General features: G+C 44.0%; 1 protein-coding gene across 6 annotated transcripts in view; it reads right to left on the bottom strand.

Moving 5' to 3' along the window:
* Positions 1 to 21,609, bottom strand: part of DOCK1 (dedicator of cytokinesis 1) — a 560,005-nt gene that overhangs the window by 202,182 nt on the left and 336,214 nt on the right. For all 6 annotated transcript variants that reach the window (XM_055560921.1, XM_055560923.1, XM_055560922.1 and 3 more), the window contains 2 exons: positions 14,218 to 14,319; positions 2,365 to 2,459 (listed from right to left, as the gene is read on the bottom strand). In XM_055560921.1, coding sequence (XP_055416896.1) covers positions 2,365 to 2,459; positions 14,218 to 14,319 — 197 coding nt within the window. The remainder of the gene's footprint in view (positions 1 to 2,364; positions 2,460 to 14,217; positions 14,320 to 21,609) is intronic.

Below are 21,609 nucleotides of genomic sequence, written 5' to 3'. Positions count from 1 at the left end.
GGTTTTCAGCTACAGCATCCAGCAGAGTAAGGAGAATCCAAGTTTTCGTGGGCATCCAAGACAGTGGGCTCTGTTTGTCAGTGTGTTTGTTTTATGTGGAAAACAGGCCACTAAAAACATGAAAACCGCAGCTCTCGAGCCTCATGCTAAGCTGTCACTCAAAAAAGTTAATCCCAACAGAGAAAAAGCAAGAGAAGCCTTGTGCTTTAAGTTCCTCACGTTCTGGGTAAGGATGCAGATCCCAAAAGGCAGCAGGTGGAAACCCAGGAAGCTGGGGCCAGGACCCCTGCTCTGAGCCGCAGGCCGCCCTTGTCTCTGTAGCTGCGGGACGCAGCTCCTGCGCCTCCCCACTTCTCTGGTGTCTTCAGATGCACCGAAGGAAGTTTCAGCCACAGCAACAGATGACTTCAGAAGGACGACACTCACTGAGGCTCAGCCCTAGCAGAGGCCTGCTTAGAACAGCAGCTGCTGGTTCCCAGGGCCCATTTCATCCCTGTTGTCCCAGAAAGTGGGACTTCCCTGGTGGTTCAGCAGGTAAAGAATCTGCCTGCCAATGCAGGAGACATGAGTTCAATCCCTGGGTCAGGAAGATCCCTTGGAGGAGGAAATAGAAACCCACTCCAGTATTCTTGCCTGAAAAATTCTATGGACAGAGGAGCCTGGTGGGCTACAGTCCATGAGGTCACAAAGAGTTGGACAGGACTGAACTAAGCGTGCTCATTCCAGAAGGTATTGTAGCATCACCCAGAAAAGGCAAAGGGAAAGATCTGTGCCGCTACGAATCTGTTCATGGGGTGGACAAAATCATCAAAAAGAGGCAAAGTCATCAGGGGAAATGCAAATGAAAACCACAGTGTGACATGGTTCACATCTGCCAGAAGGGCCAGGATAAAAACGTCAATGACAGCAAACGCAGGTAAGGAGGCAGAGGAGACGGACATCTCTTCCAGGGCTAATGGGGATGGAGAGCGATGCAGCCAGAATCTGGCAGTTCCTGATAAAGCTAAACACGCAGTTATCATGCAATCAGCATTTATAGGCCACACTAGTGCAAAGAGCCTGCCTGCCAAGGCAGGAGGTGCAAGAGATGCAGGTTCAATCCAGGGTCGTGAAGATCCCCTGGAGGAGTGAATGGCTACTCACTCCAGCATTCTTGCCTGGAGAGTCCCATGGACAGAGGAGCCCGGGTGAGCTACAGTTCACGGGATCACACAGAGTCTGACACAACTGAAGTGAATTAGCACAAGCACGGCATTTACAGCCCTGGGACATTTGTGCCAGAGAAAGGAAGACTTAAGTTCACAAAAAAACCTGCACAGGAATGTTCATAACCGATCTAATTGTAATAGATCTATCTGTAATAGCCCCAGACTGAGACTAGACTAGACGTCCTTCAGTGGTTAAAAAAAAAGGTTAAACCGTCTGTGGCACATCCACACTGTGGACCACTATGCAGCGACGGAAAGGAACAAACTACTGATACAACAACTTAAATGAGTTCCAGAGGGATTCTTACAGTGAAAGAAATGTTCCGTGTCCTGACCATGGGGGTGGATTTGAGAACACACACCACATGAAAAAAAACTGTAAGAAAGGAAACACAAGCAGGAAGGCATAAAAGTCAAGCTGGGAAAACCTGAATAAGATGGCTAAATTGTATCAATGTCGTTCCCTGGTTGCAGTTCAGTGTTGCAGGTTGGCAAAATGTTATGGTCAACATTTTACCTGGGCCAAGGGTAAGCTCTCCTGTCTTACTGCTTACCACTGCACCGACTATAGGCCGACAGTCATCTCCATAAGGCTCTCAGTAAGAAAGGAGGGGCAAAAAGAAATCAACAGACATTCCTTCTAGAAACCACAAGTGATGGAGAACCCCATGATCTTTGATGGCACTTACAGAAATTATAAAACCCACGCACTAGAAAATTAACCAACAGCCCTCACAGGGAGATGATGAGCATGGCACACACTTAATATTTAATAAGTATAATGAAAATGCTCATGATTTCTTTAAGCTGAAATATGTGAAATGCAAACACTCTTCAAAAGCCTCCCAGAGAACTGAGAATCGCTTTGGCTAATAAACACATATGGTTAAAACTGGATGGAAAACAGAAGCCCTGGACAAAGGCAGAGTGAAGGGTGGATCACAGTCACGCTTGTCTTCTGGGGGGTGCAGAGCCCAAGTTCTCAACCCCAGAGCCCTGCGCCGACGTAAGAAAAGCACTCAATCTCCAAGCCCATTTTTCCAAAGAACCACTTGCGTCGCAGAAGCAGGGCCACCCTGTGGTACCCAGGCAACACCTCCATTGGCACCAGCCGTGAGCCGGGCACCTCCTCGAGGACAGCCGCCCCCATACTCACTTATTCTGCATCATGTTCATGATCACCCAGTCGAATGGGTAGACATTCTTCCCAATGAGGTTCTTAAACATGATGAATGTCTCCATCAGGAAATCCTGAAATAAAAGCAGAACGTTCAAACAGCCCACCGAGAAAAAGGTGAAAGCCAATGCCCACCTCCACCCCCAGAATAACTGCATTATAAATGACCTTATTATTATTCTTTTTTAGCTGAATGAGAACATAGCACAAAGTAATAAAGATGTATTTCACAGAGCTGCGTATGACGCCTTCTGCCTTTCTGTGTACCTGAGCACCTCATGTCCTGGAGAAGTTTTTCAAGGATATACTAAAAGAAAGTCTCTGGTCATGTCTCTCTAAGAATTACAAGGAATAAACCCTTGCTAGTTACATATATTCACACTCTTTATGCTTAAGGAAACACTTTCAATCAAATATAACATGCAGGCTGTAACTATGTCTTATATTTACTCTGAGTGAGCAGAAGTCGCTCGGTTGTGTCCAACTCTTTGCGACCCCATGTACTATACAGTCCTTGGAATTCTCTAGGCCAGAGTACTGGAGTGGGTTGCCTTTCCCTTCTCCAGGAGATCTCCCCAAACCAGGGAACGAATCCAGGTCTCCCTCATTGCACGCAGATTCTTTACCAACTGAGCTACCAGGAAAGCCCATATTTACCTACATTTTAATTATAAACAGGGCCCATCAAATTCAACCTGCAGTATTATTATCCTTCCCTTTTTCTTACATAATTCAACAAATTAAAGGTGCAGAAAGGAACTCCTGACCATCTGCTCCTAGTCAGCACTCTGTCAACCAATCAAGCACATGGTCAAGTTGCCAAAGTCTCTTATGTGGCATCATCAAATCCATAAGCTACTCAGTGATGGCTCTCTTGTCTCCTAGATGGTCCCCTGCATTTCAGAGCAGTGGCCTGTGACCCTACCCTGCTTCCACACTGATGAGACTGCTCCTGGTGTCGGGAGGGGGTTCCCTGCTCCTAGTGGGTCCACTCTGTGCTGTCAGAATTAGGAGGTTTTCTTGAATCTGACAGTTAGAGCTTATTCTGAGCTCACCTGAACAAAACAAGCAGGCGTCATAAAAGTGCACACCCCAGTAATATAGGCCACTTGCTCCCTCAGGATCTGGGTGGAAAGGGCACAAGCGACTGAGAAGTCATGTTAGGAAAATGAGGCTGCGGTCATAGATGAGCAAATGAATGGATGTTTCCCATTTATTTCATCTACTGATTCATAATTAAGTGCAATGGCTGTGAAGACTGAGGTGGTGAGCAGAATTTAAGCAGCCCAGAAAGCAATTTCCAGCACAGAGTTCTACACAAGACCTTCTTGCAAAAAGACACAAGTTCCATTTGACGGTAGGAAAAAGCCAAGGATCAAAGATACCTTCTCCACCACCTTACCAACAATGGCCAGCTTACAGTGTTACAGCGAGTCATTTCTGCTGCAGGAGGGCCTTGTGGAGCCCCCACCCATGAACAAAAACTCCAGGAACCACCATGATCACACTTGTTACAACAGAGACCTCCAGTGCAGGAGAGGTTAGGATAGAAGGCAGAGTCAAGAGGGAAAAGTGAGTCCTGTGCCCTCCCAACACTGCCCCCAGGAGCCCCGACCAGCAGGGCTTGCGAGCAAGAGGTGTTCTCAATGACCCCTGACACAAGGAACACTTTTCTATTCCCAGTTTAATTCCTGAAATTCATATTTCACTACTTAAGTTTCCCCACTTTGTAAAGAGTTTCCTGTTTTAATGACCAGGTTGCCCCCTCTGTAGGCTGAGTGTCATAATTTAGTCACATCTCTATTTGCATGAAATTGCTGGCTTTCTTGCTGATTACTCCTCAAAGCCTAATAATTGAGATACAGGGTCTGGCTTTTATTATTCTGGAAGAGAAGCATATTTTCCCACACCAACTCCTTTTTTTTTTTCTCTAGGAAACACAGTCCCATACTTCATTAGTATGGCTCAGCTATTAAATGTTGGTACTTTGCTGATCAAACAAAATGCTGCAGCTTGTGGGAGATGAGGTTTTTCAAGGCTTTCCCTGTTGGTCTGAATAAATTAGCAGCCGTGGCGGTGGTCCCCACCAGTGTATTTGCTGGAAAGGCTGATGAGGCTGAACAGGCCATTACAACTGCCATCTCCAAGTTGACAAGAGGAGTTGGAGGATTTAATACACGTTTTGTGAAAATTTCATCATTTTATATGAATCCATTCCTGCTGCATTTTTAGTTAGATTGTACACAAGATGTTCCATATAATAAGGGAACAGCTCTAATAAGAGCCATCAATGCATTCCATAGGCAAAGTCTTCTTATTACAAAACCATCTGCTTCTGTCCATCTCTGGCCCCACCCACTTGGATAATTGGTCATCATTTTTCACTGGGACTCCCAGAGGGAAAGCCTAGCCCATCTATCTATGAAAATTCTAGTCTGTCTTGATCCCCACACTTCATTCAAAGTGACCTCTTAAAGTCTGATCAAGGCACCAACACTTCTTCAATCTTCCACTGAATCTATGTCCTCAGTGGCTTCCAAATGTTCTTAGGTGAAAGCCAAAGAGTCTTAATTCTCAGATGGAAGACATCCTTATCTTAAGTCAAAGAAATAACTGTTTCAGACAAGGACCATCAATAGATGCTAAACTCAACTGATGAAACTGCTAGAGGATAAGACCTCTGCCAGTTTACTGTGGATACCAATGTATTACTCAAAGTTTCCATGATGACCTTTAAGGGCCATGTATCTTCACAACAGAGAGATCCAGAAGTTATTCCCTTTTAACCAAGTGATCAAACCCATTATCATCAGTAGTGATCAGCCTGGAATTCCTAGCCTCCCGACAGATATAACAGGGCATGCTTAACCACAATTTTTACTTGCCAAAAGGTGAACTTGAATTTTAGATCAAGCTTCCAGTTTGTGGAGGGCTTCCTTGGTGGCTCAGATGGTAAAGAGTTCACCTGCAATGTGGGAGACCTGGCTTCAATCCCTAGGTCGGGACAATCCCCTGGAGAAGGGAAGGGCTACCCAATTCAGTCTTCTTGGCTAGACAATTCCATGGACAGAGGAGCCTGGCAGGCTATAGTCCATGGGGTCAAAAACAGTAGGACATGACTGAGTGACTAACACTTTCACTTTCCAGTCTGTAGGACATATGAATTTGAAGAAAGAAATCTGTACAAAAGGCAGCAATCAAAAATTACAGAATGGGGGCGGGCAAAGTGGGGGGATGGTGTGGGCAAAGTCTGCAAAGCTAAAGGCTCTATCTGTTCAAAAACAGAAAATAAATAAAAATGAAATTGAATTTTAAAAAGCGATGCCATGAAAGGGAAGGAAAAACAAGGCGATGAACCTATTTTAGAAAAAAAAGAGATTAATGAGAAATAAGCAAACACGATGAGTGAATCTGGACTAGATGCAGCTTTGAGAAAGCTTATAATGAAAGACAACAGAGACTGGGGAGAATCGAGGGAGAATGTGAATGTAGACGGTGTGAAGAGATGACAGTGATGTTCTGGAAGAACAACGAAGCCACTGGACATCGTCTTCATCCTTGAGAGCTACCTGCTGAACCACTCACATGATTCTCACATTCTGACAGGATTTGGCTACATGTTAACAGAAACAGATACCTAGATACATAAGTAAGTAAGAAAGTTGAGCGCCGAAGAATTGATGCTTTTGAACTGTGGTGTTGGAGAAGACTCTTGAGAGTCCCTTGGACTGCAAGGAGATCCAACCAGTCCATTCTAAAGGAGGTCAGTCCTGGGTGTTCTTTGGAAGGACTGATGCTAAAGCTGAAACTCCCCTACTTTGGCCACCTCAGGTGAAGAGTTGCCTCATTGGAGGCTGGGAGGGATTGGGGGCAGGAGGAGAAGGGGACGACAGAGGATGAGATGGCTGGATGTCATTATCAACTCGATGGACGTGAGTTTGAGTGAACTCCGGGAGTTGGTGATGGACAGGGAGGCCTGGTGTGCTGCAGTTCATGGGGTCGCAAAGAGTCAGACACGACTGAGCGACTGAACTGACTGACTAAAGTGTTAATCACTCAATCATGTCTGACTCACCGCAACCCCATTGACTGTAGCCCACCTGGCTTCTCTGTCCATGGAATTCTCCAAGCAAGAATACTGAAGTGGGTTGCCTTTCCCTTCTCCAGGTAATCTTCCTGACCTAGGGATTGAACCTGGGACTCCCCACATTGCAGGTGGATTCTTTACCATCTGAGCAACCAGGGAAGCCCACTAGAGATAGATAGTCGAGGCCAATATGGCAGAATGCTTGCAACTGATGAATTCAAATGATAGGAATAATGGTTTTCATTGCACTATTCTTTCAGCTTTTCTGTATGCTTGACATTTTTAATGATAAAAAGAGGAAAGCTTGCAAGCTAAATGGGGAGACTCAATATGAGACTGTATCACCATCAACATTCTGATTTTGATACTCTTCTATAGATCTGCAAGACGCTCCCATGGGGAGAAACTGATCAAAGCATACGAAGATGCTCTGTATTATTTTTTACAGCTGTGTCTGACTCTACAATTCTCTCAAAATAAAAGTTTACTCAAAAAATATGTGCTTTAAAATAATTAGTGGAAAAACAGTAAACCAATGGCATAGACAGAGGTTCATAACCTTGTACAGGAGGCCGTGATCAAAACCATCCCCAAGAAAAAGAAATGCAAAAAGACAAAGTGTTATCTGAAGAGGCCTTACAAAGATCTGAGAAAAGAAGAGAAGCAAAAGGCAAAGAAGAAAAGGAATGATATACCCATCTGAATTCAGAGTTCCAAAGAATAGCAAGGAGAGATAAGAAAGTCTTCCTAAGTGATCAATGCAAAGAAATAGAGGAAAACAATAGAATGGGACAGACTAGAGATCTCGTTAAGAAAATTAGGGAACATTTCATGCAAAGATGGGCTCAATAAAGGACAGAAATGCTATGGATCTAACAGAAGCAGAAGATATTAAGAAGAGGTGGCAAGAATACACAGAAGAACTATACAAAAAGATCTTAATGACCCAGATAACAACGATGGTATGATCACTCACCTAGAGCCAGATATCCTGGAGTGTTAAGTAAAATGGGTCTTAGGAAGCACCACTATGAAAAAGCTAGTGGAGGTGATGCAATTACAGCTGAGTTATTTCGATTCCTAAAAGATGATGCTATGAAAGTGGTGAACTCAATATGCCAGCAAATTTGGAAAACTCAGCAGTGGCGACAGGAATGAAAAGATCAGTTTTCATTCCAATCCCAAAGAAAGGCAATGACAAAAAATGTTCCAACTCCTGCACAATCGCACTCATCTCACATGCTAGCAAAGTAATGCTCAAAATTCTCCAAGCTAGGTTTCAACAGTACCCGAACAGAGAACTTCCAGATGTTCAAGCTAGAAAAGGCAGAGGAACCAGAGATTAAATTGCCAACATCTGGTGGATCATAGAAAAGCAAGAGAATTCCAGGAAAACATCTACTTCTGCTTCATTGACTATTCTAAAGCCTTTGACTGTGTGGATCACAACAAACTGTGGAAAATTCTTAAGGAGATGAGAATACCAGACCACCTGACCTGCCTCCTGAGAAACCTGTATGCAGGTCAAGAAACAACAGTTAGAGACAGATATGGACAACAGACTGGTTCCAAATTGGGAAAGGAGTATGTCAAGGCTGTGTATTGTCACCCTGCTTATTTAACGATATGCAGAGTACATCACGTGAAATGCTCGGCTGGATGAAGCACAAGCTGAAATCAATATTGGCAGGAGAGATATCAATAACCTCAGATATGCAGATGACACCACCCTTATGGCAGAAAGTGAAAAGGAACTAAAGAGCCTCTTGATGAAAGTGAAGAGGAGAGTGAAAAAGCGTAAAACTCAACATTCAAAAAATGAAGATCATGGCATCTCAGCCCATTACTTCATGGCAAATAGATGGGGAAGCAATGGAAACAGTGATAGACTTTACTTTCTTGGGCTCCCAAATCACTGCAGATAGTGACTACAGCCATGAAATTAAAAGATGCTTGCTCCTTGGAAGAAAAGCCATGAGCAACCTAGACAATACATTAAAAATCAGAGACATTACTTTGCCGACAAAGGTCCATCTAGTCAAAGCTATGGTATTTCCTATAGTCATGTATGGATGTGAGAGTTGGACCATAAAGAAAGCTGAGCACTGAAGAATGCTTTTGAAGTGTGGTGCTGGAGAAGACTCTTGAGAGTCCCTTGGACTGCAAGGAGATCAAACCAGTCAATCCTAAAGGAAATCAGCCCTGAATACTCATTGAAAGAACTGATGCTGAAGCTGAAGCTCCAATACTCTGGGCACCTGGTGCGAAGAGCTGACTCACTGGAAAAGACCCTGATGCTGGCAAAGATTGAGGGCAGGAGAAGGGGACGACAGAGGATGAGATGGTTGGACAGCATCACTGACTTGATAGACATGAGTTTGAGCAAAATCCAGGAGTTGGTGATGGACAGGGAAGCCGGGCATGGTGCAGTCCATGGGGTTGCAGAGTTGGACACGACTGAGTGACTGAACTGAATGGCATAGAAACAGAGGTCAGAGAAATAGAAAGACACAAAGCCGCTTAGCATGACCTCTGGGGCCTTGTGCAGTTTGAAACCCCAGTGCCTCTCCGGGCCCACCACCTTCTTTCTCTCCCACCTACAGGACTCCTTCTTCTCTTCCTACACATTCCACAATCCTCTCTTTTGCAAAACAACCCTTCCTGAGGGCTTCCCTGGTGGTCCAGTAGGAAAGGAACTAGGGCACATGGAATCAATCTGGCCAGGGAGCTACGATCCCATGTGATGGGGAGGAATTAAGCCCACAAGTGTCAGCTACTGCGCCTGGGCAGCATAACTAGAGAGTCCTTGGGCCACAAGGGAAAACCCTGGCAGCTAAGACCCGACACAGACACATAAATAAATAAATTTTTTTTTAAGCCTTCCTTAGGACTTCCGTGGTGGTCCAGCAGTTAAGAATCTGACTTTGATTCCTGGTCAAGGAGCAAAGACCCCACACACTGAGGGGCAAATAAGTCCATGCATCACCATTAATTATAAGCTTGCAACCACTGAGCTCATGTGCCACAATGAAGCCTCGACACAGCCAAACATAAAGACAAGAATATTTCTTAATTTTGTTTTTTAAAAAGACTTCCCGTCCACCTGACTCAGTCCAGTGTGGCTGATTTACAACGCCCATTCTTTTGGAGCATGGATAACCTGGGTTGTCTGACGGACTCCCGGGTAAACTGTGATACTCTCTACTACACTGGGGGCCTCAGAGCAAGACGTGTCTGCTCTGCTGCTCTCATTACCTCCACCTTCTTAACACAGTTGCTCTTCACTAAGTAGCTTGTGAGTGAACTCACTGTAAAAGGAATCTGCACCCTTGGACTCAGCATCCAGGGTAGAAAGTCTTCAGTAGATTTCATCTCCAAGGAATGGTCACAGGGATAAAGAAACAGATGCCCAGTGCCAGGCTCCTCTGCCTACTCATGACAGTCTCTACACAGGCTTGCAAATCACCCTTTGGTGGCTATTTTCACATGGAACTCAGGGCCTTTACGGTCAAGCCTGGCCAAGAGCAGAAGGCTTCCTAGGCAATGACACTCACACAGCAAACATTCTTGTTTTCATAATCCCTGTGAGCATCATCACCGCTTTCCATCAGTTGAGAAGTCACCCTGGACCACACCAACACAGGCTGGTGGTTGATGGGGCCAGACAAGAAACAAAGAAGGTGTAACAGGCGATATCTGCCAGGTGAAACCAAGGCAGGCATCAGGAGGGGTTCTCAGAAGAGGTTGGACAGATGGAGACAAGAGGCATTTCAGGAAGAGGGTCCTGAGATCTCAGGGGGCTGCCTGGCCGGGCTTCCCTAGGTCACCCCACAAGCGGACAGGACTGGGAGAGGCCACAGGAAGGAGGAGGAGCGCGTGGCAGACTGTGGCTTCCCCTGGGTCCTCCTCGAAGATGAGAAGGGCCCTGTTGCCGGGTTCTCTGAATCTTCCCTGTCCTGTCTTCTGGATTCACTCAACCTGTAACTGACAAGCATCACTTCTACTTGCAACGTTCGTGCATGAGTCCTTACTCACTCAGTCACTCCACAGACATTCCCTTAGGGGCACTTGGCAGGAATTTGGGACACATGTCATGAGAACAGTCTGCCCTGGAAGGTCCAGAGTACTCCTCATCACCTCGATCTTACAATGGACGCTGAGCAAGTTCTTCACTTGTGGTCCTGACTCTGTGACTTGGACCCAGGACAGCTAGCAGCCGCATCTTCAGACCAGCATCTCCAACGTAGAAGAAGAACTTAAAGACCGTTCACGGTTGCCCATCCTAAAGGGACAATCTCTATTATGACAATTTTGAGCTGAAATGTCTATCCTCTTTCTTTCTTGGCTTAGTCTTTCCATTTCATGCTATGTTCCATCCTCTCACGGTCTCGGGGGTCCAAGGGGCCATCTGAGAGGCCGTAAAAGTAACAGTTCTGAGGCTCGTGACTTTGGTGTTGATCATAACTGCAATTTTGTTTGAGAATGACTCATTCATCCAGAAAAAAGGGCTAAATTTGAAAACCTAAGGTAGCACTTTTAACAAGGAAGTAGTCTTGAGAAAAGAGTTGAGGCTCTTTGCACATCGCATTACTGATTAACTTCCAATTATTTAACAAAAAATGGTCTTTCATTTTTGTGAGCAGTTGTCCAAGTAGAAAAATAGTCAAATCCTCTCTACGGATAGTTAACAGATAGGAACCCATTTTACGAAGGTTCTGACAGATTAACAACAATAAAAAAGGTTTACAATCCTTGCAGTATGAATTCATGATATCCAAAACCACAAATGCCATTTCATAATGGAAATCAAATTGTTCGCAAATAATTGATGCTCTGAACCACTCTGTCTACAGAAATAAACTCCCTTGGGAAATCAGGGCCACAACATATAACAAGTATCTGATGATCTGCTTCCTGCAAGGAGAGAGGGTACATGCTTGGAATTCAAGATGTTACAGTCATTTTTAGACACCATTTTGTAAAATCACTTTTTCATGACATCCTGAAGGTTCCCTATCCACAGAACACTTGAATAATCTGGATTAAATATTTTTGACAGTTTGCATGAATCATATGATTTTGATCACGTGACTAATCTGTAAAGGACAAATGATTTATTGGAGCCCTGAGTTTTCAGCATGGGTAACACTTCTCATTCCGAAGTTTATCCTTTAGCCTGAACCATTGTCTAGGAAATTGCTCATATAGATTTAGCTACAACTGGCTTAAAGCTGAACATTCAGAAAACTAAGATCATGGCATCTGGTCCCATCACTTCATGGCAAATAGATGGGGAAACAGTGGAAACAGTAGCTGACTTTATTTTGGGGGGCTCCAAAATCACTGCAGATGGTGATTGTAGCCAAGAAATTAAATGGAAGGAAAGTTATGAACAAACTAGACAGCATATTAAAAAGCAGAGACATTACTTTGCCAACAAAGGTCTGTCTAGTCAAGGCTATGGTTTTTTCAGTAGTCATGTATGGATGTGAGAGTTGGACTGTAAAGAAAGCTGAGAGAAGAAGAATTGATGCTTTTGAACTGCGGTGTTGGAGAAGCCTCTTGAGAGTGCCTTGGACTGCAAGGAGATCCAACCAGTCCATTCTAAAGGAGATCAGTCCTGGGTGTTCATTGGAAGGACTGATGTTGAAGCTGAAACTCCAATACTTTGGCCACCTGATGGAAAGAGCTGACTCATTTCAAAAGACCCTGATGCTGGGAAAGATTGAAGGTGGGAGGAGAAGGGGATGACAGAGGATGAGATGGTTGGATGGCATCACCAACTCAATGGACATGAGTTTGAGTAAACTCTGGGAGTTGGTGATGGACAGGGAGGCCTGGCATGCTGCAGTCCACGGGGTTGCAACAGTCGGACACGACTGTGTGACTGAAATGAACTGTACTGATCCTTCCGATGATCAAACAGGAGGTATGAAATGTTTCACAGGCAAATGGAACTTCACTATGACATGCCTGCTGAAGAATCCCAGGATAACATCACATGTGATATGTTACACGCGTGAGAAGAGTCCTACATGACACTGCTCCTTAATATTACACAAAAACTAAACATATAGACACACCATCACATATACATTCTTGCTCCTTGATTCCTTTGTAAGATTTTTTTTTCTGATGTGGATCATTTTTAAAGTCTTTTTTGACTTTGTAACAATATTGCTTCTATTTTGTGTTTTGGTTTTTTTGGCCATGAGGCATGTGGGACCTTAGCTTCCAGACTAGGGATCAAACCCACACCCCTTGCATTGCAAAGCGAAGTCTTAACCACTGGACCACAGGCAAGTTCCCCTTAACTTTGATTGAAGGAAAGTTGCTATGATTTTAAGGTATAAATCCATTTGTGTATCTTTAGAAATTTAAATCCATGTATTTATTATTATCTATTAAACATTACATCAGTTCAGTTCAGTTGCTCAGTTGTGTCAGACTCTTTGCGACCCCAAGAATCGCAGCACGCCAGGCCTCCCTGTCTATCACCAACCCCCGGAGTCTACCCAAACTCATCCCCATCTAGTCGGTGACGCCATCCAGCCATCTCATCCTCTGTCATCCCCTTCTCCTCCTGCCCCCAATCTTTCCCAGCATCAGGATCTTTTCCAATGAGTCAACCCTTTGCATTAGGTAGCCAAACTATTGGATAAATACAAACTTAAATATATATATGCATACACATAAGCATATATAATGGCAGCGATTAGTGATGTAGCTTTTTTTTTATTAGAATTCATCCTTTGAAAAAGGTCTTAAATGCCTTGTCTTTTGACCATCCCTTAATAAGGCTGACGTCAAGTGCAATCAACGTTGTTTTGGAGACACTAGCAGAGCTTCCTGTGGTTTGTAGGAATCTAGAGGCCTCAGAACTGGAATCGGTGCTCCGAGACACGGGAGTGGAGGGTGGACATCTACTTGGCAACTCTGCAGACACGCTGGCGGTGGCTTCGCAGAGGATATCTGCCATATGGCCCTGCGATGCCAGCTTGTCAGGGACGGTGCCTCTAAGGATACGTTCCTCTCTATTGTACTTCTCCTGATTAAGTTGTATCACAGTCTCACTGAAGATGACTAGAGAATTATTTCCAGAAATGCTAATGAGCCTCCATGATGAAAGCTAATTAATAACGGAGCACAATTTAAGGCTGAAAATTCTCCTTGGCTTCTGCTATCGAGTGTCAATTGATAAATAAACAGGAGCTAATGGTAGCTCTCTGTGGTAACGTCTCCAAATTTACCATGACCCCAAAGCCTGGGAGAGGAAAGAACAGAAAAAGGATTTTTCTGGGCTGATACCCTGGGTCACTCTCCAGGTCAGTACAAGGAGTGAGCCTATCTCAGAAAGCTTTTCTTCTCTCTCTCTCTCTCTTTTTAATTTTAAACCTTTTGTGTTGTGTTGGGTTGTAGCTGATTAACAATGTTGCGATAGTTTCAGAAGGGATTCAGCCACATATATACATGTGTTATCCATTCTCCAAACTCCCCTCCCATCCAGGCTGCCACACTGTTAATATTGAGCCATGCATTATACAGTAGGTCCTTGTTAGTTATCCATTTTAAATAGGACCCTTATCTTCTTACAAACCCACTTTTACCTAGACCATCTCTGGGCTTCTGAAGTCAAGTGGAGGCAAGTCTAAAATCAAACTGAAAATGGAAATATTGATATCAGCATTTTGTCTAAAAGACTGAGCTCAAAACAAGGTTATATGAACAGTCAGAGTCACACTCACCACCACATCGGTCCTCATCTTCCCAAAAGTCTTGATCAAATGGGCGTAATGATAGTCTTCCATTTGTCGTAGGATAGCTGTCATACAGGCCACGAAATTTCCCTGCAAACAAATCAAAAGATATAGTTAGATGATGAGAGAACAACACTCAAAAGTCGATGTAAACCGACAGCACCTTCTTTTGTTTCTCCTCTGCTGTAACAGTAGGTTCTCATTAGCCATCTATTTTATACATGTGAAAGTGAAAGTCACTCAGTGGTGTCTGAGTCTTTGCGACCCCATGGGCCATACAGTCCAGGGAATTCTCCAGGCCAGAATACTGGAGTGGGTAGCCTTTCCCAACCCAGGGATCGAACCCAAGTCTTCCACATTGCAGGTGGATACTTTACCAGCTGAGACATCAGGGAAGCCCAAGAATAGCGGAGTGGGTAGCCTATCCCATCTCCAGAGGATCTTCCCCACCCAGGAATCAAACGGGGGTCTCCTGATTGCAGGCGGATTCTTTTCCAACTCAGCTATCAGGGAAGCCAGTTTATACATAGCAGTGTATGCATGTCAATCCTAATCCTTAAAAATGCATTCAAATATACATTAGGTGCAGAAAAATACTGTTGATTCCACTTATATGAGGTATCTAGAATAGTCTGATTCATAGTCAGAAAGCACATTGGTAGATGTACCAGGAGCTGGGGGTTTTGAGGATGCAGAGTGGGGAGGGGGCGTTAGTGTTTAGTAGGGACAGTTTCAGTTTAGGAAGGTGAAACGTTGGAAAGGTAGAGCAGGAGGGTGAGAGCTGCTTAGTGCCACTGAACTGTACAGTTAAATATAGTTAAAACAGTGTGTGACTTCTACCATGATAAAAAAAAATAAAAACTCTGGTCGGCAAAGGGGAGGAGAATTGATATAAATTGAACTAAGAGTCTGGGATCACAGCCCATCAAGGAGACACCACAAGCGAGGCTGGCCAGCTAGGTGACCAGTCACTTCAGCCTCAGCACCTTCTCTTTTGCTATGTTTCTGTCTCTCTGACTCCATTAAATGCTTGCTGATACATGACTGTCCAGTCTGGAAAAAACAAGCTTGAAAGGTTTTTTGCATTAAATATGTGCAAATGGGAGACAGGATGGAAATCACTGCCACTTGTATTTTGTGTTCTCTGGAAAGTCGCTGCCCTTATTATCAGGCCAAGTGTGTGTGCAGCACCTCCTCCTGGGCTGTGGCAAAGAAAGGCCTTTTATTTCTCAAATCTGCCTGTATCCCCCTTGGCCAATTTGGAGGCAATCACCAGTGACTCCACAATGAGTTATGGTCCAATTCTCCTCCAGGAGAAGCATGTGGGGAGGAATGCAGCCTCATCAGAATGTAAAGTGGGAGAGACAGGAATTTCTCATAGCAGACAGAGCTGGCAGGAAAAGGAAAGAAGGGGAAAAAAAGAAACCACCAAAGGAAATCAAGACACGGGACAGGATGGGACCAGAGCCCTGAGCAACGGAAGTGCACACGTGTGTGCACATGCAGGTCTATGCACCTGTGGCTGTGTGCAGACACACCAAGGCAAGTTTGGCCTAGTGACCAGGCAGGGGGTGAACTGTCCTGTTGCCATTAATCGGGCTGTATCATTTCTGAGGCTCACGGCTGACAGCGTCCAACAACCTTCCTTGCTTTTAAATATTTCCCCCTAAAGAAATGACATTGCAAGAAACATAGGACATATATGTTCTCCCATTAAAGCAGTACAAGTCTGGTAAAATTATAGGATGAGACATACTCTGAGACATGCTCCTAATTTTGCCTCGCTAAATGAGTTCAGATTGTACTCTTTTACTAACTCTGCTTTTACAAACAATATATTTGAATGCCTGAATATCTCTTGTATGAATTTGGAATGCATGCTCTGAAGTGAAATATCAAAGTCCACTATTTTTTCTGAGCCATTTTATATCTGTAATATACATATATGCTTCCACATGAGTCCTCAGGAAATGCATTACGTAAGCTAGCCAAATAAAATAATGATAATATGGTATCTTCCATTTGCCCAGAAGTGTAAATTATTTGTGAATGATGATAATTGCTGAAATTTAGATTCCAAGTTGGTGTTCAGGGAAAGAGCTTAAATAATGCTTGTTTTCCACTGGAGGAATGATCTGTAAAATGGCAAGATATCCATTTATGAAGATGAACTTTCGAAATATGTAGGTGTTTAGCATCTTATTGAGCACAAGAGAAGCCGCCTTTGTATCTTCTTTACTTTTGATGAAAGCCATCTTTTGGATAACAGTCTTCATCATATTACATGTTGATTGATTACCATGTGTCAAGTGCTATGCCAGGGCCACTAGAACATGGCCTCATTCAATCACACCACAGATTTTCTTCTTGTTCCCAGATTATAAACAAAAGTGTTCCCCTCTCGATGAAAATAAGGAAACCCGGCTGTGAATCCAGAATACCCCCTATGAGGTAGGTGCTGAGGAGCTGGGCTAATTTTCCATCCAGATATGCATTTTAATTATTTTTCTGAGAAATTTGAGGTCACTGCTAATGGCCAACCTGAAACAGAGATTCACTTTCTCAAACTTCTGCAGTCATTAGAGAAAGCTGGGAAGAGCATGAGAAAACGGAAAAGGTGGCCATAGACAGCGTCTCCAATTCTCCCCTGACCCAGCTGGCTACGACCTGGACGCCTCCCTCCCAGACAAGGAGCTTTTCTAGAACAAGAAGGTTCACCTGCCAGGGGTTCAAATTAATTTTCTGCAGGTCTAAGGGGTTAAAGAATTGGGACTCCCATATTACAGTCACTGAAATCACAAAGCCAGCTGTGTATAATTCAGAGCAACAGACTTCACGTACTGCACTTTAAATATGAAGTTCAAAGTAGAAAGAAGACCCCAGAGCAGTCTTGAAAATGCAAAAAACATGAGCAGGGAGTAATATCCATTTAAAAACAACAGAAATACATAGAACATCCAGAATCTGGCCAGACACTCAAACAAGTGATGTGGACATGCTCAATTTAGGGAGCAGACTGCCACACAATGCTGAAAAATCCATGCAAGGCAAAGGCTGGGGGAGCTGACATGATGCAGAAAATGAAAACCTGAAGAGAACATAGCAATTTCCATAAAACAAATCCTGGGAAGGCTTCAACGGCTGGTCAGGAAGCTTTGCATTTGCATGAGAACATCACAGAGAGGGCAGCTGAATGGCCTCTTGTCTAACTGTGATGGGGACTAATTGGAGGACAGGGGCAGGTCATCGCCCTGAGTTAGAGGTCAAAAGGCCGCAGGTACAACGCGCTCCCTACTTAATCTAAGGAAACGTTACAGAAAGCAGTTTGTACAGTTCAGTCTTGCTTAGAGGAAGCAAATCTTTCTATTTCAGTGCTTTTCTAAGCAGAAATTCTGGACCCCACGGAGAAAGAGGTAATATACCTGTCAAATTTCACAGAAAGGTCCCCTTTTTCCTTCAGAACGGAGTCCCATGCGAGGGGGCCAGCATCTTTAGAGAAGAAACATGGCGGACACCATGGAGCATGACTGCCTACGTGAACTCAATGGAACCCTCTGGAGCACAGTATGGGTTTCTAAGGGTAGATGGAAAGCAGGCATTTATGGAAGCTGTATTTGAAACCAATCACACACCAGAAACAGAAGTGGGGGTGAGCTGTGACACAAAACTTATTCTGCAGGCTCAGAAGAAAATTACCATTCGATGCCTGGCCATTGATTTATTGGAAATGCATTTAGAAGTCATAGGACGCTTTTAGTTTAGACAATGGGTGGGTGGCCAGGTAGGCTAGGGGTGACTGTACAGAATTCCTCCTAGAAACTGAGCCTGGGGGTTGAGTTCTAGTCCCAATGGCTGAGTAAAAATGAGCAAATAAATAAAAGTAAGACATATTCCTTATGACTTCAAAGCAGTGCAAAATAGGGACAGAGAAGTCAGGAGGCAGTGGCAGAACTTTTAAAAACCAAGACATGGAAGCCTCATAAACAAAAAAATGTGAACTTCATTAGCAATCAGAGATGAAAATGGTATATCATTATTTGCCTGCCAAAATAGCAGAGGAGTATTTAAGTGATGATAATGTTAGCAAGGGCACAGGGGATGAGCACTCTTAGACGCCACTGGTGGGAGCATAAATTGCTATAACCTTTTTAAAAAGCGATTTGGCAATAGGTTTAAAAAGTCTTGGAAAAAAATACTCATCTCCTCAGGGTAATTCTACTTTCCACAAGCCACCTAAAGAAGTAATTCAGAATCAGAAATTTTATGCCCAAAGATGTCCATTGCATCTCTGAAAACATCTCAGTGTTCAACAGCTAGGAACTGTATAAGTAATATGATATTTTGTAAGATTGCAAGGTAAAATATAGGATGCCCAGCTCAATTTGAATCTCAGAAAAATATGTCCCAAAGATTGCACTGGAAATTTTGCACGTGACATTCATATACTATGGAAATGATTTGTTGTTTACCTGAAGTTCATTTTTTTATTTGCTAATTCACATAAACACACCCTAGTTTTTTGATGAAATATTATGTAACCATCAAACAATAATCATGAAAATATGAACTGTTTTAAGTAGCATAAGAAAATGCTCAAAGATGAAAATCAGACATAATCATGGTAGTTTTCAGCAAAACAAAAAAATATAGCACAGGAAAAAATCAAAAGGAGAAACAATTCATAGAAAAGACACCACATAGTGATGAGGGCGGGAGGATGAGTCCAGATTACTTTTAAAACTGGAAAATATACTAGCATTTTAAAAGGTGGGACAGGAACTGAGAAAGTTGCATTGACATACATACCCCACCAAATGTAAAATAGATGGCGGGCAGGAATTTGCTGTGTAGCAAAGGGAGCTCAACCCAGTGCTCTGTGCAACCGCCAGTGGTGGGATGGGGCAGAAATTCTGGGGAGGGTGGGAGGGAGGCTCAAGAGGGAGGGCACATAGGTATACTTATGGCTGATTCACATTTTGTATGGCAGAAACCAACACAGCATGGGAAAGCAATTATCCTCCAATTAAAAAATAAATTCTAAAAAAAGTAGTCATTAGATAAGACAGCTGAGATCTCCACCTTCTCCTCCTGACCCTCAGTGTCCTTAGGGGTTCCCTTATTCTCAAAAAGTTCTTTCATGGGGCTCCCTCTGCCCACGTGGACTAGGTCACTGCTCCTCAAGCCTTGGGCTGAACTTGTGTCTGTGCCCCCCTGGAATTTTCTTTCTGGCCCTCGTCCAGCCCATTTTAAATCTGGAACACCAGGGCTCTAAGCAGGCGGACAGGCAGAACGCAGCATGGCTGGTGGAGCAGGGGACGCTGTGTGGCAGGCAAGTGAGTGCAAAGTCGCAAAGGGATACAGAGACAAAAGGCTTCTAACAAAGGGCAGATTTTGAAGAACAATGACTTAGGGCGAGTTCTTGTCAATGGTATCTTTGCCATCTTTGCCTAGTCTAGAGTCCAAGACCGTGTACATGAATTGGAAGGGAAAATCCCAAGGATTTGTATTCACAGTCCTGAGCTGTGAAGGGGCACCTCTTTTATGTAAAGACATCAGGACTGGGTCATGAGGCTCAGAGAATAAAGCTTGACATTGCTCTTGGTAATTCCATCCACAGTCCAGAACGGTTCATACACCCCTGGATCTCACACATGCATGGGGCCCGCAGCACAGGCAGAACTTGTAAGTCTCTTCCAAGTGCTCTAAATGCCAAGGAATTTGGGGGAGCTCCAAACCGCAGAAGCTGTCGGAGATGCAGACAGAGCTCCAGGGACATGTGGTCTGGAGGGCAGGCAGCAGGCTTGAATAAAAGGAGAATCTACTATTTATATTGGGGATTACACTTCTTGGTGGCCAGTGATGATGTGTCAAAAACTTTAAATGTGTTTTCATGAAAGCAAGTGCTTTGAAGAGGAATTTTCATTTATATATTTCATTTCAAATTTACCGATGAAAACAAACCTACTTCATAACCACTATCAAAAGTTGAAGACAAAGTAACCCTCCAATGGTACCACTAAAGGACATGGGGCAAGAACTGCAGCCAAGGTGGGAAGAGGTATCACTTGGTGGATTCTAGGTGACTTCCATATTGGGGAGCATTTCAGCCCAAGCAGCAATACTGTACGGCAACATTATGAGGACTAGGATCTGGAAAAGGGAATGCGGTTGAGAGTCGAGTGCTCTGTTTCAAAGGCAATTGTTGTTGCTGTTCGCTAAGTCATATCTGACTCTCTATGACCCCGTGGACTGCAGTACGCCAGGCTCCTCAGTCCACTCTCCCCCGGAGCTGGCTCAAATTCATGTCCATTGAGTCGGTGATGCTATCGAACCATCTCATCTTCTGCCACCCACTTCTTCTGCCTTCAATCTTTCCCAGGTCTTTTCCAAAGAGATGGCTCTTCGCATCAGGGGGCCAAAGTATTGGAGGTTCAGCTTCAGCATCAGTCCTTTCAGTGACTATACAGGTTGATTTCCTTTCAAAGGCAGGGGTGATATGAAATAAATCCCCATACAGATAAGTTCTTGGACAGATAAGAAGCCCTAGAGAGTGCAAGGCTTTCTGTTTTCAAGAGGGAAAGCCAATGGTGAAATGTTTAAAGGTTCTATTTGTTATAAGGAAACTTAAGAGAGAAACATAGGGAGTCCAGACAGATAACACAAAGAATATCTCAACATGTCATTCACTGGCCCAAAGCGTCCTCCAAAACCTCTGTAGAGATGATGTTTGTGAAAAATACACATGGAAGCATCCACATAACAAATTAAAAACAGCCATAAACACAGACTCGTCTGTTTCCTCACACTAAACTGACAATAATGTTTCTAAAATTCACAAATGCACAAAGACCAAGAGAAGAAGAGAGACAGAACCACAGAAGAGAGAATTCTGGAAGCTGACAAGCAGATGCAGAAATGATTACTAGCTGTGCTGGAAGCAGGAAGGGAATGGATATCTATCAGGAATCCTGTTGATTCTGGGCAGAGAGTCCTGGAAAGTCTAGGAAACTAGAGCTGCCAGTTACTCAGAGAGCGAGGCTACGTGTCAACTGGAAATCCAAAGCCCTGATGTCTTTAAAACCTGGCCAATATGCCCACCCCAGCAGGTCCTCTAAGGGGACTGACTCGCTCCCAGGAGGGAACCACATGTTTACCCTCCTGATGAAACAGAAGAGATAGCGGGGCAGGACCACTTGGCTGAGACTGTCCCGTGATAGGAAGCCGATTATTCTAAGTCCCCACACTGCTCTGCTCAGCTCGGCTCCCAGCAAAACACCAAGGATAAGCAGCCCGCACTTAAGCCCCGCAACAAAGTGGAACAGGCAATTGGAAGAATCCTCTCTGGAGAAACTGACCAGCCCAAGAGAATACCCAATAACT

This window comes from Bubalus kerabau, chromosome 22, assembly GCF_029407905.1.
Source record: "Bubalus kerabau isolate K-KA32 ecotype Philippines breed swamp buffalo chromosome 22, PCC_UOA_SB_1v2, whole genome shotgun sequence".
Classification (NCBI taxonomy): Eukaryota; Metazoa; Chordata; class Mammalia; order Artiodactyla; family Bovidae; genus Bubalus; species Bubalus kerabau.
Note: the sequence above shows the minus strand (reverse complement) of the source record. Positions and strands in the feature narration are given on the sequence as shown.